The following is an 18,641-nucleotide window of genomic DNA, read 5'->3' as shown; positions in this document are numbered from 1 at the left end:
AACTCACGATTTGTGAGCGATTCTGCGTCGCTCGGAGGTGTCACATGAAACGACGTCGCAAGTGATGTCGGATGTGCGTCACAAAAACAGTGACCCCGACGATGCATCGCGCGATAGCTCGTCTCATGTGACACCCGCATTAGTCAAACACTGGACAACCCCTTTAACTTATTAAAAGTAGGGGGTCTAATTCCTTTGCAATGTTATAGGGGCTTGTGAAAAGCCGGCTATAGCTTCCTATTGGACTTGTGACCCTCTACAGCCATGGGCCATTCCAGCTAAAAGCAAGGATCTCAACCAGGAACCCAAGCCTTCCAGATCTGCTTACTCTAAGGTTAAGTTCCCATAATGAGTTTTTGACTTCATATTTTTGCTGCAACAAAAACCCAACATATATTTCCAACAAAATTGGATTATTTAGACATCTGCCCACTGTGGTTTAATATTACGCAGTGTTTGAAATCCACAACATGTCTCTCTCCCTTTTCCCCATAGAATTGCATCAGATGCAGAAAATTTGCAGGTAAAAAAATACATTTGCATTTTTAGTATGTTTCTGTTGCAGAAACACACTAAAATCTCATGTTGGCTGCACAAAAACCACAGCAACTGAAATGTAAGAAAAAATGCAAGTAACCTAATTTAGGTAATACAAGCAAAAATGCTGTAGAAAATCTGCAACATCAAAAACTCCCCAAATACTCATCATGGGAACGTAGCTTAACAGGACAAATGGGTCTTTTCAAGAGCAGGCAATCCCCAAATGGGGTTTCTTAGGAAGCCAATCCCAGTTAGGATCTTACAGATGCCAGAGGGGAAATCCTGAGCAAACTGTCAGGTAGCAGACCATGCTGTCAGACTCCAGGCATCATAGGGCACCACCTGCTGCTATAGCGGTATGCACACCATTCCCTTTTTTCTAATCTGCTGTTTCATGTGACATATTAACAATGCAATCTTTCAAGATGGAACTTTTATCCTGCATATGGTAATAAAGAAGGACTAGTCCGGTGAAGTGTGTCTATGTCAACACTATTCCTGCCTTTTAGATCCTCTAATCTTACCCTCCTGGGTGTGATATTCTGCAGAAGGGTAGGATTCCACTTGTGAGAGACTCGCGTGTATCTCGCATTGCATCTCCCGGGAAGGCCTGCCTCTCTCCCGACGGGTCAGCTGCATCTATATACAGCTGAGACGCTCCCGTCGGGAAAGAGGCAGGCCTTCCTGGGAGATGCAATGCGAGATACACGCGAGTCTCTCCCAAGTGGAATCCTACCGTAACAGGGAGTGTATGCAGGCTCGCTCACTCACACACAGGATTAGAAGGCATGATTAGTCTGTAAGAAAAGACTAGTCCTCATTAGCATCTGTTCATTCTTGAATATTCTATCTTTAATAGGGCACAACAAACCTTCTTGGAATATAGAAGTTGGTGCGAACACCGCTATAATAGCAGTTGGGAACAGAGGACCTTACAGGTTCCCTTTAGGGCATTACGTAGACCGCTATTCCTCTGAAAGCCAGCCAGATAATGATGAATGAGTTTCGAAATTCTCGGATTCACGATACTCGTAGAGTACTATCTAATACTCACGTATGCATTCCGAATAGTGTGTGCAATGCAAGTCACTGGGGAATAACTCGCAATGTAACGAGTAACCCGAATTCTCCACTATTCACTACTCGTTTGAATACTACAGTATTCAGGTTACTTGTTGCATTGCAAGTATTCCCCCATTGACTTGCATTGAACACGCTATTCGGAATGAAAACGTGAGTATTAGACAGTACTCGTTACGAGTATTTCGAATCTCGCTCATCATTACAGCCAGACACTGAGTCTCCAGCTGATGACATCCCGTGTGTCCGGCAGCTGTAAGTGTATCATATTCTGCAGGGTCCCAACACATCCTTGCATTTATTCTATTGGGAATTAAGTAACGATACAAACTACTAAGTGACAATTCGCAAGGCTGCAGGAAACTTACCTGGTACATGGGCAGCATAATGGCTCAGTGGTTAGCACTGCGGTCTTGGTCCTGGTTCAAATCCCACTAAGGACAACGTTTGCAAGGTTTTTGTATGCTCTGTGTCCTCAGGGTTCTCCGGTGTCCTCCCACACTCCAAAGACATACAGATAGGGAACTTAGATTGTGATTACTAAATAGCAGAAGAAATATATACATCTATGCTAGCAGTGGCCATAATGAAAACTCTCCTGTACGCCCAGGTGTGTGGTACATACAGGCGGTATACGTGTACATAGTGTCATGACTGATGTCTCACTTGTGGTGTATCTGCTCATTACATTGCTCAGTAATACCATTCTCAGCGCGCTGCCCCGATCATCACACAGCAGTAAGCTTACTACAGGGTTTATTACTAGACTACGCCATTACTGAGAATCCAAAATGGGAAAAATTCATTTCATGATCAATAAAATTCTTTTGATCAAATAACATATTTCCTGTACAGAACTGTCGCTTTACAAAGCAAGATGTAAGAAAAGTCCCATTACTGAGACCCCCACAAAGCATCCCAATTCCTTACAATTAATGATGACCAAGCGCTATGTATGTGTATAGTGTGTCCACCGCCATTAACTTGAGAACGGCGGCAGCTATAGGCATAGAAGTGGTGTGTAGGTATGATAAAGTATACATGCGTTACGCAATGAAACCACCTATTGCGCCACCTGGTGGAAACCAACGGAGTTAACATTTTTATCTCTAATACGAATCGACACCTTGCATATATAATACCAAACACCACTTCTCTTCTCAAACAGCTTGCCACTGCACATTTGTTTGAAATCTGGTTACATGGGACGCTTGCGTCCTTTTTTTTGGGGCAACCAATTTATATACTATCAGTAACGTTTACAATGACTGAATGCAGAGCATTTTTACATGAAGACTTCCCTGATGAGTAACTATAATGAAACGCGTTGGGAGAATGCGTTATTCTGCAGAGGATTGCGCAAGCTATGTGAGAAGTGGTGTTTAGTATTTACATATCCAATATTTGGTAACCAAAAAAGAAAACTTCAGCTTGCTTCAATGATATGCCCATTCCATAGATGGTAAGACCATTCCTTTTTCTTGGACAGGACCCATTCAGTGTGAAGGGAGAGATCCCTGGTCTTTCTAAAAAGGTTTTGGTTGTATGATCTGTATCCCACTACATGAAACCCAATCATTTCTCCTGAGGGCAGTTCCCTCTGAGTTTATGCTTTGAAACTTTGTCCAACCATTTAATATGGTGGAATAGTTTTTTTGTGGGAGTTTTTTTTGTGCCTCACATACTACACTGGTCCAATTGAGCTTGATGGCCAAGTAGTGTACGTGTCAGTTTTATTTTCACGTTTTTATTGCAGTGATTTTTTTATCACTTATTAAATGAGCACATATTAAAAGTTAAGTTTTATGGTCTAATTTACTCAGTTACTTGCCAGTAAATACAGTGCTGGCCAAAAGTATTGGCACCCCTGCAATTCTATCAGATAATACTCAGTTTCTTCTTGAAAATGATTGCAATCACAATTTCTTTGGTATTATTAACTTCATTTAATTTGTCTTCAATGAAAAATAAATAAAAATGTCAAAGCCAAATTGGATATAATTCCACACCAAACATAAAGGGGTGGACAAAAGTATTGGCACTGTTTGGAAAATCATGTGATGCTTCTCTAATTTGTGTAATTAACAGCACCTGTAACTTACCTGTGGCACCTAACAGGTGTTGGCAATAACTAAAATCACACTTGCAGCCAGTTGACATGGATTAAAGTTGACGCAACCTATGTCCTGTGTCCTTGTTTGTGCCACATTGAGCATGGAGAAAAGAAAGAAGACCAAAGAACTGTCTGAGGACTTGAGAATCCAAATTGTGAGGAAGCATGAGCAATCTCAAGGCTACAAGTCCATCTCCAAAGACCTTAAAGTTCCTGTGTCTACGGTGCGCAGTGTCATCAAGAAGTTTAAAGCCCATGGCACTGTGGCTAACCTCCCTAGATGTGGAAGGAAAAGAAAAATTGACGAGAGATTTCAACGCAAGATTGTGAGGACGGTGGATAAATAACCTCAACTAACATCCAAACAAGTTCAAGCTGCCCTGCAGTCCGAGGGTACAACAGTGTCAACCCGTACCATCCGTTGGCGTCTGAATGGTAGGATACTCAGGAAGTCCCCATTTCTTACCCCGAGACATAAAAAAGCCAGGCTGGATTTTGCCAAAACTTACCTGAGAAAGCCTAAAACGTTTTGGAAGAATGTTCTCTGGTCAGATGAGACAAAAGTAGAGCTTTTTGGGAAAAGCCATCAACATTGGTTTACAGGGTAAAAAAAAAAAAAAAAGAGGCATTCAAAGAAAAGAACACGGTCCCTACAGTCAAACATGGCGGAGGTTCCCTGATGTTTTGGGGTTGTTTTGCTGCCTCTGGCACTGGACTGCTTGAACGTGTGCATGGCATTATGGAGTCTGAAGACTACCAACAAATTTTGCAGCATAATGTAGGGCCCAGTGTGAGAAAGCTGGGTCTCCCTCAGAGGTCATGGGTCTTCCAGCAGGACAATGACTCAAAACACACTTCAAAAAGCACTAGAAAATGGTTTGATAGAAAGCACTGGAGACTACTAAAGTGACCAGCAATGAGTCCAGACCTGAATCCCATAGAACACCTGTGGAGAGATCTCAAAATGGCAGTTTGGAGAAGGCACCCTTCAAATCTCAGGGACCTGGAGCAGTTTGCCAAAGAAGAATGGTCTAAAATTCCAGGAGAGCATTGTAAGAAACTCATTGATGGTTACCGGAAGCGGTTGTTCGCAGTTATTTTGGCTAAAAGGTTGTGCAACCAAGTATTAGGCTAAGGGTGCCAATACTTTTGTCTGGCCCATTTTTGGAGTTTTGTGTGAAATGATCAATGATTTGATTTTTGTTTCATTCTCTTTTGTGGTTTTTTTCATTGCAAGCAAAATAAATGAAGATAAGAATACCAAAGAATTTGTGATTGCAATCATTTTCAAGAAACTGAATATTATCTGACAGAATTGCAGGGGTGCCAATACTTTTGGCCAGCACTGTAGGATTTCACTGTCTTGAGCGCCCTCGTTGGCTGCCGGCACTGTTATTTCTGGCTGCTCTCCCCGAGATCAGTGATTGTTTTGTCTTGCTGGTCTACTAGGCATTGCTCCCACCTGGCCAAAATCCTACTCCACACTGATGAGGGGCAATACCCCAAAACAGCTGTCTGTGGATGGATACCTGGCCTTGGTATTTTCCTTGTCATATCTATAAACTCGTCAGGAGTTGGATATTGACTAAAAGGGCCACTTAATATGGTGGTTATGGTCGTCTCCTAAAAAGAACCACTCCTTTTCTATGTCTATCCCGGAGGGATATCTGGCTTTTTTCCGTGTCGAGACTCCTAACAGAGGCTCTACGGACCATTTTGATTTTAATAAGAAAACCCAAGACTACCTCCTTCCCGTCATCCAAAGAGGAGGAAGACATTTCCCTTCAGACATGACCAGCTACTCTGAATATGAAGATACAACACTTATCTTCTATATCTACTTATACAACAGGTTAAATTAGGGACTTAAGAAAACTCTCTACTTCTGATTTAAGGATCTATCTGAAGCAAAGTTAGGGGCTTCCTCACAGATATATAGAAAAGCCTAAGACTGACAAAGTTCTTTTCCCCTTGCATAGCACACGCTCCCTGTGCTTGGTTTTGTCACACATTTCCTAGACAAGGAATCTGATGAGAGAAAAACCATTACTAGGTGTACATTCACAGAGGTCACTTAAAACTCAGGAGCCATTTAGGCACCGGAGTAGGAATAATTTCTTCCAAATGATCTCCTTTGGAGATTGGATTCATCCATCCCGCTATAGACTGTTGCCTAAAGGCCGCTTTACACGCTGCAACATCGCTCAAGTGTTCTCGTTGGGGTCACGGATTTGGTGACGCACATCCGGCCGCTGTAGTGATGCCGTTGCGTGTGACACCTTTGAGCGATTTTGCGTTGTTGCAAAAACGTGCAAAAATCGCTGATCGGTGACATGGGGGTCCATTCTCTAATATCTTTGCTGCAGCAGTAACAAAGTTGTTCCTCGTTCCTGCGGCAGCACACATCGCTCCGTGTGACACCGCAGGAACAAGGAACCTCACCTTACCTGCCTCCCGCCCGCAATGCGGAAGGAAGGAAGGAGGTGGGCGGGATGTTCGTCCCGCTCATCTCCGCCCCTCCACTTCTATTGGGCGGTGGTTCAGTGATGCAGCTGTGATGCTGAACGAACCGCCCCCTTAGAAAGGAGGCGGTTCGCCGGTCACAGCGACGTCGCAGGGCAGGTAAGTAGTGTAACGGGTCTGGGCGATGTTGTGCGCCACGGGCTGTGATTTGCCCAGGTCGCACAACCAATGGGGGCGGGTACGCACGCTAGCGATATCGGTCACGATATCGCAGCGTGTAAAGCGGCCTTTACTGTTATGCTGGGCTGCCTTTTGAAATTGGGCACCCTCCGGCAATATCCAGAAGCTGAATCATCACTTCAGGCGCCCCTGACTTCACCGATGCACTCATCGGGGGGCACCTTCAGAATCCGGCATGCACCACACATGCGAAGACCACCCGAGCAGACACATGAATTAACCATAAAGCCACCGCCACGCCTCCCTACTCCAGTCAATTTGCCCCCGGAAATCAGTGTGGGACTTCCAGAACACATGTTGTGGCCACAGCACCACCAGACTTCTTCTCATTTTGACTGGGCCACGGCATGTAGTTTTCAATGTCCCATGACAACTGACCCCCTGGATAAACTTCAGGGTGAAGGCTCCCCCTCAAATGATGCGCTGGACAGGCTAAGACCTTCTATTCTGTAGGTTTTTTGTCCTTGAAGGGTGGATCCTTGCTCGGTGGTGCGGTCATTGGCGATTGTAAAGAAAAAAAAAAAACAAAAAAAAACCAAACCACTGTGGCGGATATTTTTTCCAAACCCACAACAAATCCGCAGACAGGATCTGAGCGTGTTTCTTGCAGATTTCACCTTACTCCATATACTAAGCATTGAAATGGGTGAAAACTGCTAAAGATCCACATAAGTATACTGCAGATTTGAAATCCACACCAGAATTTCATTTCAGTGCAAATTTTTCTGCAACATGTGACAGATTTTTAAAAACCCAGTTACTTGTATTGTACTGTAATCCGCTGCAGATTGCTGTGCAGAATCTATATATTAGATAGATATCTATATATTATATATCATTACCTATTTGCCAGTTTTCCAACATCAAGTAGTATTACACATCAGCCCAGCTTCTATCCTGCATCTATTTCATCTTCGTATTACACAAAGCTATACATATAGCATGAGCACAACCATTTAGAAGTGATTTGTCACAAATCAGGTTTGAGAAAGCATTGCAATCCTGTAATGTCAGGCTTCTACAGCAGTGATCAGCCAGATAAAAAATAAAATAAAAAATTCTGTGCAAATATATAAAAAGACAAATTTTATTTAAAATCAGCTCTACCACCGATTCTGAAATCCAAGCGAACCAGATATCATCCGGCAACATCTTCTTACAAAGGACATTGAACAAGTCCACATATATTTATATTAAATGGGATTGTCCATTACTCTGACAACACCTCTTCAATCCCTATGTTCCCCCTTGTAAAATAACAGTACTTATACTCACCTCTGGTGCGGTTCCAGTATTACACTTTGTCTCCTATGGCTTGTGTGACATTATGTCATGTAATGCCTGTGGCCACTTATTGTCCTCAACTGGAAATGTAATTAAACAGCCGGAGAAAGTGAGAGCAGCAACTGCTTTCGGATTTCCTCCACTTGTCTGATTTGTACAAAAGAGGGGACAGTGAAAATGTCTCACGAGCCCCGGGAGAGCCAGTGCAGATACTGGAGGAGAGTATAGGTGTTATTGTAGCGCCCCTGAGCCACTCTGGGCACTACAGGGAACTGCTTCCTCCCAGGGATGCAGGACCTACCCCCTTGGTCCTGTAACACCAGTGCCAGCAACAGCAACACACACCTAAATTCCCAGTAGCTACTCACACCAGGGCATAGAGTGTTAACCACGTAAGGGGACGATTGCCATGGGAATGAGTCCCTGGGATTACCCAGCCTGGTAGGAGGGTACAGGTAGAACAGGGAGCAGTTTGCAGAAATGTAGTGAAGGGAGCAGACGTGGCTCAAGCTGGTTCTGTGTAACAGTTACCAGGGGGCACAGGAGTCAGGTTGCCAGCAGAGAGCAAATGAGTATCTCTGGGCTGGAGTCAAGACCCCAGGGACGGTACGAGGGAGCACCACTGGAATCTGGGCACGTGTGGGACACAGGGCCCTCAAGTCAGGCGTCCGTTTCATACGGCCTGGCAATTACCTGCACGGTGAGGGCTCTCCAGGGGCCTCACTGACCTTAAAGATCCAGGGGCATCAGCAGTAAACTAGGATTGGGGTTCGGACACTTACCTCCCCGCAGGGTCTGCACTGCCAGCTGAACGGACAGCTAAGGGACCCCTAAAGTTCCAGGCTTCGGGGTCTCAACTAAACAGAGTGCCGGGGATAGAGAACCCAGGTCACCAACTGGCACTAGCAATACTGGGACTGGAACCAGCACCCAAGGGTCCACAGTGAGTAAGGACTGTTTATTACAATCTACAGACTGGTCTCCGTTATTGCCCCAGTTACATCTCCCAGGCGCACACCTACCTGCGGAGGGCCTAGCATCACAGCTGCCACTACTACCAGCCCTGGGAATACCTATGTTAAGCAGTGGCGGTTCTCCATCCTTAACCGCAACCCGCAGTTGGCGTCACATGACAAAAACTCATCTCCCCTGAAAATACCCCCATTAACAAAAGGGGCCCAGCGCACAGGACCGCACAATGGCCACCAGAGTGACATTCCCATTTGTTACCACCCGGGACAGAGTACCCCCTTCTCTGGGCGCTACATTATTTTACAAGAGGAGAAAAATACTAATTAGGAAGGTGTTCTCCGAGTAGTGGACAACCCATTAACTTCTTATACAGAAAACACAACATTCAGATGAAAATCTGTTTATTGGAAAACAAGGACAAGATTTACAGATAACTTAAGCCAAGATATTTACCAACACATCGGTCATGGCTGGTCTAAGCAAACATCCATGACAAAGTGCTCTTCTAAAAGGCCAGGGAGGGATGGAGCGTAGAAAAACACACTTATAAATACTGTTTAGAGGGTCTAGGGGAAAGCTAAGTGCAGAATACTTTGCATCCTCAGGTTTGTCTGTACATCAGGAAAGTATCCTTAGGACGGGGTCAAGTCGTTTCTTGCCAATTTTTTTAGAATAGGCCTCAAGTAAAAAACTTTTTTTTCCAGTAATCTGATTGTCATGGATAAGGGGTTTTATCCATGAAAAGCAATGACATTTCACACAATTAAATAGACCAACATTTAGTGGGTTATTAGAAGATCTGCGAGGCGGACTCTACAGATTTTGGAAAATAAGCAAGGCATAAAAGTGATAGTCACCAATGCAAATCATTGTGGACCATCACACACTGCATATATCGGAATACACAGCGCACGTGTAGATGGAACGTAAAACAAGGGCTAGAAGACCACCATTGTGCATAAGTTAAGGCAGCTGCATTCATACTGTAACAAAGAACTGAACTGTACAGTGTAGGCAACACATCAATAGTATGTAGTATAGTAATACCATGTACAAGAGTGCTACCACCATACCGCAAGACTTAACTTTAGACGTCACCCCAAAAAAAGAGGTTATTCCCTTGAGAAGCCTTCTTGTGGGCATCAGCCTTATGGTGAGGACAAGTCTAATTCTTCTGTTACCGACCACTAAAATCACTTTATAATTAAATAAATTACAATGGAACATAAATCAGAATGCCGGAGACATTAAGGAACGATTAAAGCAAAAGGACGTAAAGCACCCTCAGTAACCAGCAGGTCAGTTTATACAGAGTTCATATTCGGCAACCCAAGAAGCCAGCCCTGAATGTTCCAGATGCTTGACGGGTCTGCACAAGTCTTTAGGAATCAACATAAAAACACATCTTCACTTTCACGTGGTGTATTCGAGATACTGATCGCTACATTACTCGGTGTCCGAAACATCCATGTTTAGGTCTTTAGTAACTCAATGCAAGTACTATGATTATGCTGCTGGTGCGCACCTTCACAAATCACTGGTATAAGTGCCGATTTACTTGCTCATTAAGTATAAGCAATTAACAGGAAAAAAGCATTAGGGTGCACGACACTTTGCAGCTGGACAAGCAGCCAAAATTCTGCCCACCCACAGTAGACAATGGCCGCACCCTTAATCTTCGCAGATGTCAGGTCAGTACAGGTTAACACAGGGTAGGAACTTGGTGCTCTTCTTGCTAAATGTAAAGGCTGTTTCAGTATTCATTGCACAAGTCCAGAGATGTCAGGTCACCAAAATCACAGTCAAAGAGTTCGCTTACACCCTCGCTGTTCTCCAGCCCAAAGTGGTACTCGTGAGAGAGTGGGGGAGACAGACTGATGAACTCATCCGGGAGAAAATCAGGCAGGACACCATCGGTGACTGGGGACAGGTGAAGGTCTTCGGCAGAGTAACCCAAGGGGAGATCCGTCTCCGGCGATAGTAATGACTCTGGAAACAAATGTATACATTACAATCACAAGGTTTTGTAGGCATATCCCAAAAACACAAAACTATAATGCTACACTGAAACATGGGCTATCCCTTTTCAGTAATGGAACAGAGAATAAAAGGCTTACGCAGTCATGCACACCCTCAAAGGAAGAATTTAAACTATGAACATAACTACACAGGAGGGTCGTAAATCCGGTGACAACCATAAGTAAACCCTTCCATAAAGGAACAGGTTCTGCATGAGACAGAACCCACGATACATAAGTGGTGCATTTTTAGAATGTAAGAAATCAGAAGCCATCAGTGAGCCTTTTAGATGAGTGGTGGACACCTACATAAGTATTTTCCAAGCACATAAAACCAACACATTTATGATTCGCACAGTAATAACTGCCTAATGAATCCTTCACAGTACCCAAATTCTTTCCAGAAAATATAAAAAAGCCCAGCAGACAGGAGGTGACTGAAGAGCCAGAGAAGAACATCGTCAGCTCAGAGGCACACATTGATGACGACCAGCAGGTTACTTCTGGAATAGATCACTTGCCTCTGATGTTGGACTAGAACATACAAGACATTTCTCATCGCATAATTTACTTACCCAAGCATGCTCCACATTTTCTCACAGTGATAACACAGGAGTATGGTGCACATACAGACATGTAGAATGAATCATGCCTCTATAGCAACACACTAAGACATGCATAGAATTACTAAGGAGACTATAGAATACTTCTCCCACCTAGAAGAGCGGGATCCTCACCTTGGTCACAGGGAAGCAGGCCTATGCCAATCTCATGAGAAGGTTCCAGACAGGTGGACTCGTGCACGCTCTGTTTGCTTGGTGAGTTGTCAGAAGAAACAGTACCTTTGGTCGGGGTTTTGACAGGACTGCAAACGCCGGAAGTATCCTCTGGACAGAGGAACACATCAATAGGTCCATGAGTACTTTTAAGAGAAATCTGAAGACCCTACAGAGGAAAGAAAAGTAAATCAAACATCATACAAATGGGAAAAAAAAAAAAACCACCACCCCAGAAAATATGAGCTATAAAATCCACCAATCTAAAACATGGACTACAAAACTCATTCTGTTTCCACATTAAGGGTCTGTAGAACTCAAAACGTTTTAATGGCGGTGAAAAAAACTAGAAAGAGCAAACAAAACACTTCTTAGAAGTCACAGCCAGAATGTAGCTGCATTTTGGTGTTTCTTTTACAGCCACAGTGCCCGGATTTCCAATGGTTCCACTGACGTGAACTTCGATGATAAAAGGGTTCTCTAAAGCAGGTGTTAGCATTGTATAAAGACAATCAGGCTACATTGGGGCTGTCAGTGAGACTTAAGATAGGCACTTGACATACCGCCAAGGTTTTGGCCTATCGGCCTAGATTCTCCTGCTTACCTCTGAGGGATCTGAAACTTGCATCTGTGTTTCTGGAGGAGCTTTAATCACCATCAGCATGCGTTCCGAGGGGTCAGCGATGCTACGAAGGTCCTGGCAAGTTACATATCCCAATGTGCAGTCAGTTAAGGAACACAAAAGCTTATAAAATAAAAAAAGTCTAAAAGTTGAATTTTACAAATGTGACTGCACCGTGCAATTTCATGTATACTGCAACATTCTTCAAGATATGACCGAGTATTGAAAAAACTGAATAGGAGTTTTCCAGGAATATCAATAGATTGATCTGTAAAAATTCTAGTGTTGTAGTTGCAAAAGAAACAAAGTTATTCCACAATTGTTTTGTGTGTCTTCTTTATATACCATATTAATTATACAGTAAAACCTCGCAATATGATATTTACTTCTGTAGGATTACAGTGATACCAAACATGTACAGTTCTAGGGGTGATAGAAAAATAATGAATAAAGGTCAACCCCCCCCCCCCCCCCCCCGGTGATTTGAACTGTCAGTTTTTCCATATTAAAAAAAAGAAACAAAAAAAACCATTTTTTCACTTTCTTGTTTTTGTTAGTTGCCTTGGGGAACTTGAACCTACGATAATACGATCACTTGTACAATACGTAGCAGTGCATGTATAATGCTATGTTAGCAAAAATCACAGTCTCCTATGAACGTCAGCGAACACTGGCATTCACAGGACAACCATTATAACAAGCACAGGAGTCTTTAGCATACTCCGGCTGTCATAGCAACCCATCGGCGCCCCCGCGATCATGTCACATGTTAACACTAGAAGTCCCAGAAATTTCGAGCTCCCCCATGAAGTCCCAAAAGAGGGTCAAATGACTGATGATAAACTGAATAGAACTAACTAGAAACTAAATGGCTAAACTCAATGGAAAACAACAACCTCCTGTGGTGCAACAGTAATGGCCTTAATTACAGAACAAAAGACGGTGATTATAGGATGTTAGCTAAAATCCTTCAGGTCATTCCACCCGTCTCTGGGTTCCAAAAGGTAGAAATGTTTAATGACCCCTCTCTGGGACTTCTAGTGTTAAATGCAGTTGTCCAGAGATAAACAGCGGCATTTAACAGGTTATGAGCTGTGGGCGAAGTTAGAAGCAGATGATAGGTGAATAATTCAAACATCATCGTCCGGGAAAGATGCAGACTCTGTGTGTGGAGCCCATATTAAAGTCATGGACACGACATAAATTTATGTCCTATGTTGTGAAGAGGTTAAAAACACAGCCGATTCCTGCTCCCTAAACTTAAAGGAGCGCGAATCAGACACACTGCTTTATTGCAGTCTTTTATATAGACTACTCAAACGCAGTGATGAGAAAACCTATGCGTTCATCTTGAATGACTAGTTGGAGACTGGCCCTTGAAAACTTTGCCTAGACCCGCTGCCTTGGACTGACAGATCTGTCCCCCATATGTAAGGAGAGACGTGTCAGTCTAGGACAGCGAGGCAAGAAGGAGCGGCCATAGACTTGCCTTGTACTAGTAGTCTCAGACACTCATTCACCAAGGCTGGCTTTTCAATGTTTTTTTTTTCCTGAAATGCTGCAGTGTATTGGAAGAAAACACACTACAACAGTCTAATTTGGGCAATGTTAAAAAAGCTTACAGGTTCCCAATAAGAAGGTGCTTACTTGAAGCACACCAATCACTGGTATTTTCCGATATAAGCTAAAGCCAGTGCTATACTGGCACTATCAGGCCGATTCTATACATCGCTTTAGTGGTCAGCTCAGATGTATAGGTTTTAAAATCCAAGCAAGTAAAGTTTATAAAATTAGCAGCTTGTTGAGTGACAGCAGCTGATGATCAGATAATAGCTGGGGGGGGGTAATTCATAGTTATCCCCTCCCCGTTATTTATGCTAATATTATAGAGTCAATTTACTTTTTGACTAAAAGGACCTGTGTTGATGTCATACCCATGTGACCAGAAAGGGCAGGGCTTCAGCCAACAGAAAAATGTTGCTTCCTGGTATCAGCTATGTTGGCTGAGGCCCCGCCCTGCCCCTTCTGGTCACATGAGTATGACATCAGCGCAGGTCCTTCTAGTCAAAAAGTAAATCGAGTCTATAACATAATTAGCATAAATAACAGGGGGAGGGGGATAACTATGCATACCCACCCTAGCTATTATCTGATCCTCAGCTGCTGTCACTTAAGCTGCCAATTTTACAAACTTTAACTTTCTTGTATTTTAAAGCCTAAACATCCGAGGTGACCACTACAGGTATGTATAGAATCAGCATGATAGTGCCAGTATATCACTGGCTTTAGGTTATATAGGAAAATCCTGGTGATTGGTTCTCTTTAAGCCATGTTCCCCCTTCATTCTGCAGATTGTAATGGGTGGGTACTTGTTTATATGTATTATCTTAAGACTGTTATTGTGGAATATGTATTAACATCTGAAAACTCAGAATAACATTCCACAATTTTGTCTTTTTGCATTTGAACGTTAAAAAATTCCATTGAATTTATAACACTGTGGTTGAAGAATGATAATAGAAAGGATATTGTTGGCTCTCTGACTCCTCGGTGAGCAGTTTCAGCTGCGTGGTGCACATGTGAAGCAGTTCATCTAACTGCTGCTCTGTGGCCAGAAGATCCTCACAATCTTTCGCCAATATTTGGCATTTAGTGCTTGACTCCACCACTGACCTGTTCCCGCTAGGAGGCAGCAGATTGTAAAAAAAAAAAAAAAGAAAAGAATACATATAGTTAGAGATGTATCAAAATGACAACTCCCCACAGCATCCATACACATCCACACAATCCCACAAGTGTCAACATTTTGGAAAACTAAATCTTTTTAGAAATATCATCTATGGAGACTGATGATCAGATACATCGATGATGGTGTAAAGAAATGTAATCCTCATGATGCAATGGAGAGGCATGGACAGAAGGCAGACATGCATGTCATAAGAACAGCTCTTTCGGAGAGCTATCACAAATCATCAGTGGATAATTCACATTTTTATCACTTACAGCCATTGAATGTGGTTTTTAGATTTTTTGGTGATCAGGTGGATCCCCTCAAGCACATTGGTGATGTCATAGATCCGCCTCTTTTGCACATTCAGGACCTGGGCGGCCCAATTTAGGTCCACCACTCCATCTGAGGACTTGCTAAGCAGTTCCAGAAACCTCTTGGTTGTAAGGTTCAAAGATGTCTCATAGCGTGATCTCTCTCCTGGAGACTTTACTCCTAGAAAGAAAGATAGAATGGAAATCTGAGCTCCGTTTATTGCAATCGGCCAAACTGGCACAACAGTCAGCGTGCGGCATCCCGGTACTAGAATCCATTGTGCACACCTCTAGCAGGATTTCTCGTCTTCCCACGTGGCGTCTGAAGTCCTTCTGGAATATACCGGTGTCCGGCCTCCAAATCCAGCTTTCTCTTCACCTAAGAAGCAAAAAAATCCAAATATTTAAGAGGGAACGCCATACAGGCTGAGATTAGTCGTATTCGAAGGCTGATATCACACATTGCAGCCATGGTGAGAAGTTTTGCTGTGGTTTTCAAAAATTGAAGGAAAAATTACGTGGTTCAAAAAATATATACACCACGGCCACAATGCGTGAACGCAGCCTTAGGCACATGTCCGCTCAGACTTTCCATTTATCTTTTCTGTTGCATCAGTTAAAGGGAATCTGTCACCATATTTTTTGCCACCTAATCTGGCAGCACCATAATCTAGTCAGAAATCCTTATTGTGTCACTTACTGGGCTGCTTGCTGTAGTTTTGATAAAGTCATTGTTTTATTAGCAGTAGATAATTACTAGAGCACCAGTAAACCTGCTGGCATGAAGTACTTCATATTAATGATCTCTGTATAAACCTGCCCTCATCACTGATTGGCATCTTTCTGCCTATACACAGTGTACACAGAATGCTGCCAACAAGTGGTGTGAGCGGGGAGAAAAAAAAAAAAAAAAGCTCAGCATTCAGAGAACTGAATGGTGAAAGGAGAATGTCACTTCTGGGCACCAGGCACCTAAGAACAAAGTATTGAGCTTATTGAAAACCAACATGTCCTATACGTGCTGCCGTCAGGTGTCTGGAGGCGTTTTACTCCCCTCTATAGGGAAGACACATGATGAGCGTCTAAGGACAGGTGTACACGAGCGTGTGAATTCTCCCGACAGTCATTACTGGGAACTGTGGATGCCCCTGCAGCCTGTGGTTATCTGTGCCCCTTATATACTGCGGATGCATGATATTCAGCAGACCCCCCCAGAATGGAGAGAATAGCAGGGATTCCTTTTCCCCACACAGACCCTCTGTGAAAATTTACAGACCCCCTGTACATTAGACAGGAGATACCTTACCAATGTCTAGTGTGAAGGGTCAAGTAGAAAGAACGATGGTCTGCACTCAGATTTGATGATGATGGTGGTGCAAGTGAAAATTGTGTCAAAGACCCTAGTATCAAATCCCAAACGAATTCACTGCACTCGATATATGCGATGCAAAATGTGACAAATTTTATTAAATAAGGAATTGCGACTATGCAATCAGACATTTCGACCCGCCTGGGTCTTAGTCAGGAGTTGCTGTATAGTGGGTGTTTGGAGGATGAAAGATGAGGTGCACTCTAGCACTAATGCATAGAAGAATGTGCCTTGAGGATTGTACACAGGGTTTGCAGGCGCAGCAGCGCTGTTGCTATTGATATAGTGTATCCTGGGATACACTATATCAATAGTGACAGCGACTCCTGACTAAGACCCAGGCGGGTCGAAACGTCTGATTGCATAGTTGCAATTCCTTATTTAGTAAAATTTGTCACATTTTGCATGACATATATCGAGTGCAGTGAATTTGTTTGGGATTTGATAGTGTGAAGGGTCAGACCATTGGGACCCTGAGATTCTGAAAAATGAAGCAAAGGTTGATCATGGGTACCACCGCTCCATTCATTCTTAAGCGACTGCCGACGACAAGCTTAACACATCTTCTACCTATCTCCATAAGAATGAATGGAGCAGCAGTGTGCATGAGCGACCATCACGCCATGTGATGGGTTACCTTCCAAAATTAAGAACACCCCTTTAAGCCCAACAATTGGGAGGGAACATATTTGAGCTGTAGCGTAATGACAGCACTTCGTGTTGGGTGCTGCCTTGCTTTCTCAGAGCAGCCCATCGCTAGTACACGTCTGCCTCTCCTGAAGCCGCACCTTGGGTCACATCTGCTCAGTGAATTCCCCACCACAGCCCATGTCAGCCGCGTGGGTGAGAGTCTGCCACCAACCCATCCTATACTTGTACGGGAGCGTCGTCTAGATGTGGAGAAACAAGTATTTCTCTGCCAGAGGGAGATGCATCACATTACAGACATGTGAAAGCCAGTATGGGGGAAAGACAGCAGATCAGAAGACAAGCTGGAGTAACTCTGCTGAATCAATGGGAGTACACACTTTATACATGCTGTGCTGGACCGTAAACAACTGTAGATGAGAAACATGGCTGCTTTCCTCCATAACATGGCCACGGGTGTGACCGACATTGCAGGTCAGCCTGTGGATGGGCTGTAATACCACAGACAACCTGTGGACAGGTGTGGCACTGTGAAAAGACATGTCCATGGAACCCATCTAAGTGTGTGTAAGGCTAGGTTCACATTTCTGTTTTGCATCAGTTACATGCGTTGCTTTACGCTTGTGACTGATGCGTTGTACAACGGATGACAATAGAATTCATTGTCAGACTCCGTTGTAAAAGAGAGAACGATCAGCCGATCACTCACAGCAGCCGGCCGCCGAGAATGTGTGCGGGGGGCGTAGTGCGTGGTGGGTGGAGCCGGGCCATGGCGCTGAGGACGTCAGTGCCAGGGACTGCATGGCTGGTGAGTGTGTACATGTGGGAGGGGGCGGAGCCGAGCGGGGAAGTGTCTGGCTCCCTGCACACGTAGCCAGTGTAAATATCGGGTAACTAAGCAAAGCGCATTGCTTAGTAACCCGATGTGTACCCTGGTTACGTGTGCAGGGAGCCAGAGAAAGCATGCGCAGCGAAATCCTACGGATTGCGCTGCTCAAAAAACGTTACATGCTGCGTTCCTGCTGCCCGTCGGTCAGTCGTTCCATGAAAGATCAGTGGGGCGGAGGATGCAACGCAGCATCATCAGTCACAATCCGCCGCTCATTCAAGTCTATGGGAACAACGGAATCCGCCAAACTGATCCCGTTTACCAGAGCCGCGGATTGTGTCTGATACAAATTGACGGAAATGTGAACCTAGCCTAAGTGTGTGTGTGTGTGTGTGTGTGTGTGTGTGTGTGTGTGTGTGTGTGTGTGTGTGTGTGTGTGTGGTGACAAGGCCAAATATCTCTTTATAGTCACTACTGATAAGGCAAAGTCTCCAGGGTCATAAACCTTTCACAATATTCACACAGCAGATTTCACTAGTGAGGAGTGAGCACTACCATGCTCGCCTCTCGTAACAAGCAGTTGGACACGACTCATATACTGAGTATAATGGAAGTCAATGGGGAACTCAAGCATATTTCTGGAAG

The 18,641-nt window shown here is 43.9% G+C and overlaps 1 protein-coding gene across 2 annotated transcripts in view; it reads right to left on the bottom strand.

Moving 5' to 3' along the window:
- Positions 1 to 9,076: 9,076 nt before the first annotated feature.
- Positions 9,077 to 18,641, bottom strand: part of E2F1 (E2F transcription factor 1) — a 30,389-nt gene continuing 20,824 nt past the window's right edge. For both annotated transcript variants that reach the window (XM_075349934.1, XM_075349933.1), the window contains exons 2-7: positions 15,439 to 15,529; positions 15,112 to 15,331; positions 14,638 to 14,790; positions 12,091 to 12,205; positions 11,448 to 11,655; positions 9,077 to 10,681 (exon numbers count right to left, since the gene is read on the bottom strand). In XM_075349934.1, coding sequence (XP_075206049.1) covers positions 10,446 to 10,681; positions 11,448 to 11,655; positions 12,091 to 12,205; positions 14,638 to 14,790; positions 15,112 to 15,331; positions 15,439 to 15,529 — 1,023 coding nt within the window. In that variant the 3' untranslated portion in view covers positions 9,077 to 10,445. The remainder of the gene's footprint in view (positions 10,682 to 11,447; positions 11,656 to 12,090; positions 12,206 to 14,637; positions 14,791 to 15,111; positions 15,332 to 15,438; positions 15,530 to 18,641) is intronic.

The sequence above is a fragment of the Anomaloglossus baeobatrachus genome, chromosome 5 (assembly GCF_048569485.1).
Source record: "Anomaloglossus baeobatrachus isolate aAnoBae1 chromosome 5, aAnoBae1.hap1, whole genome shotgun sequence".
Classification (NCBI taxonomy): Eukaryota; Metazoa; Chordata; class Amphibia; order Anura; family Aromobatidae; genus Anomaloglossus; species Anomaloglossus baeobatrachus.
Note: the sequence above shows the minus strand (reverse complement) of the source record. Positions and strands in the feature narration are given on the sequence as shown.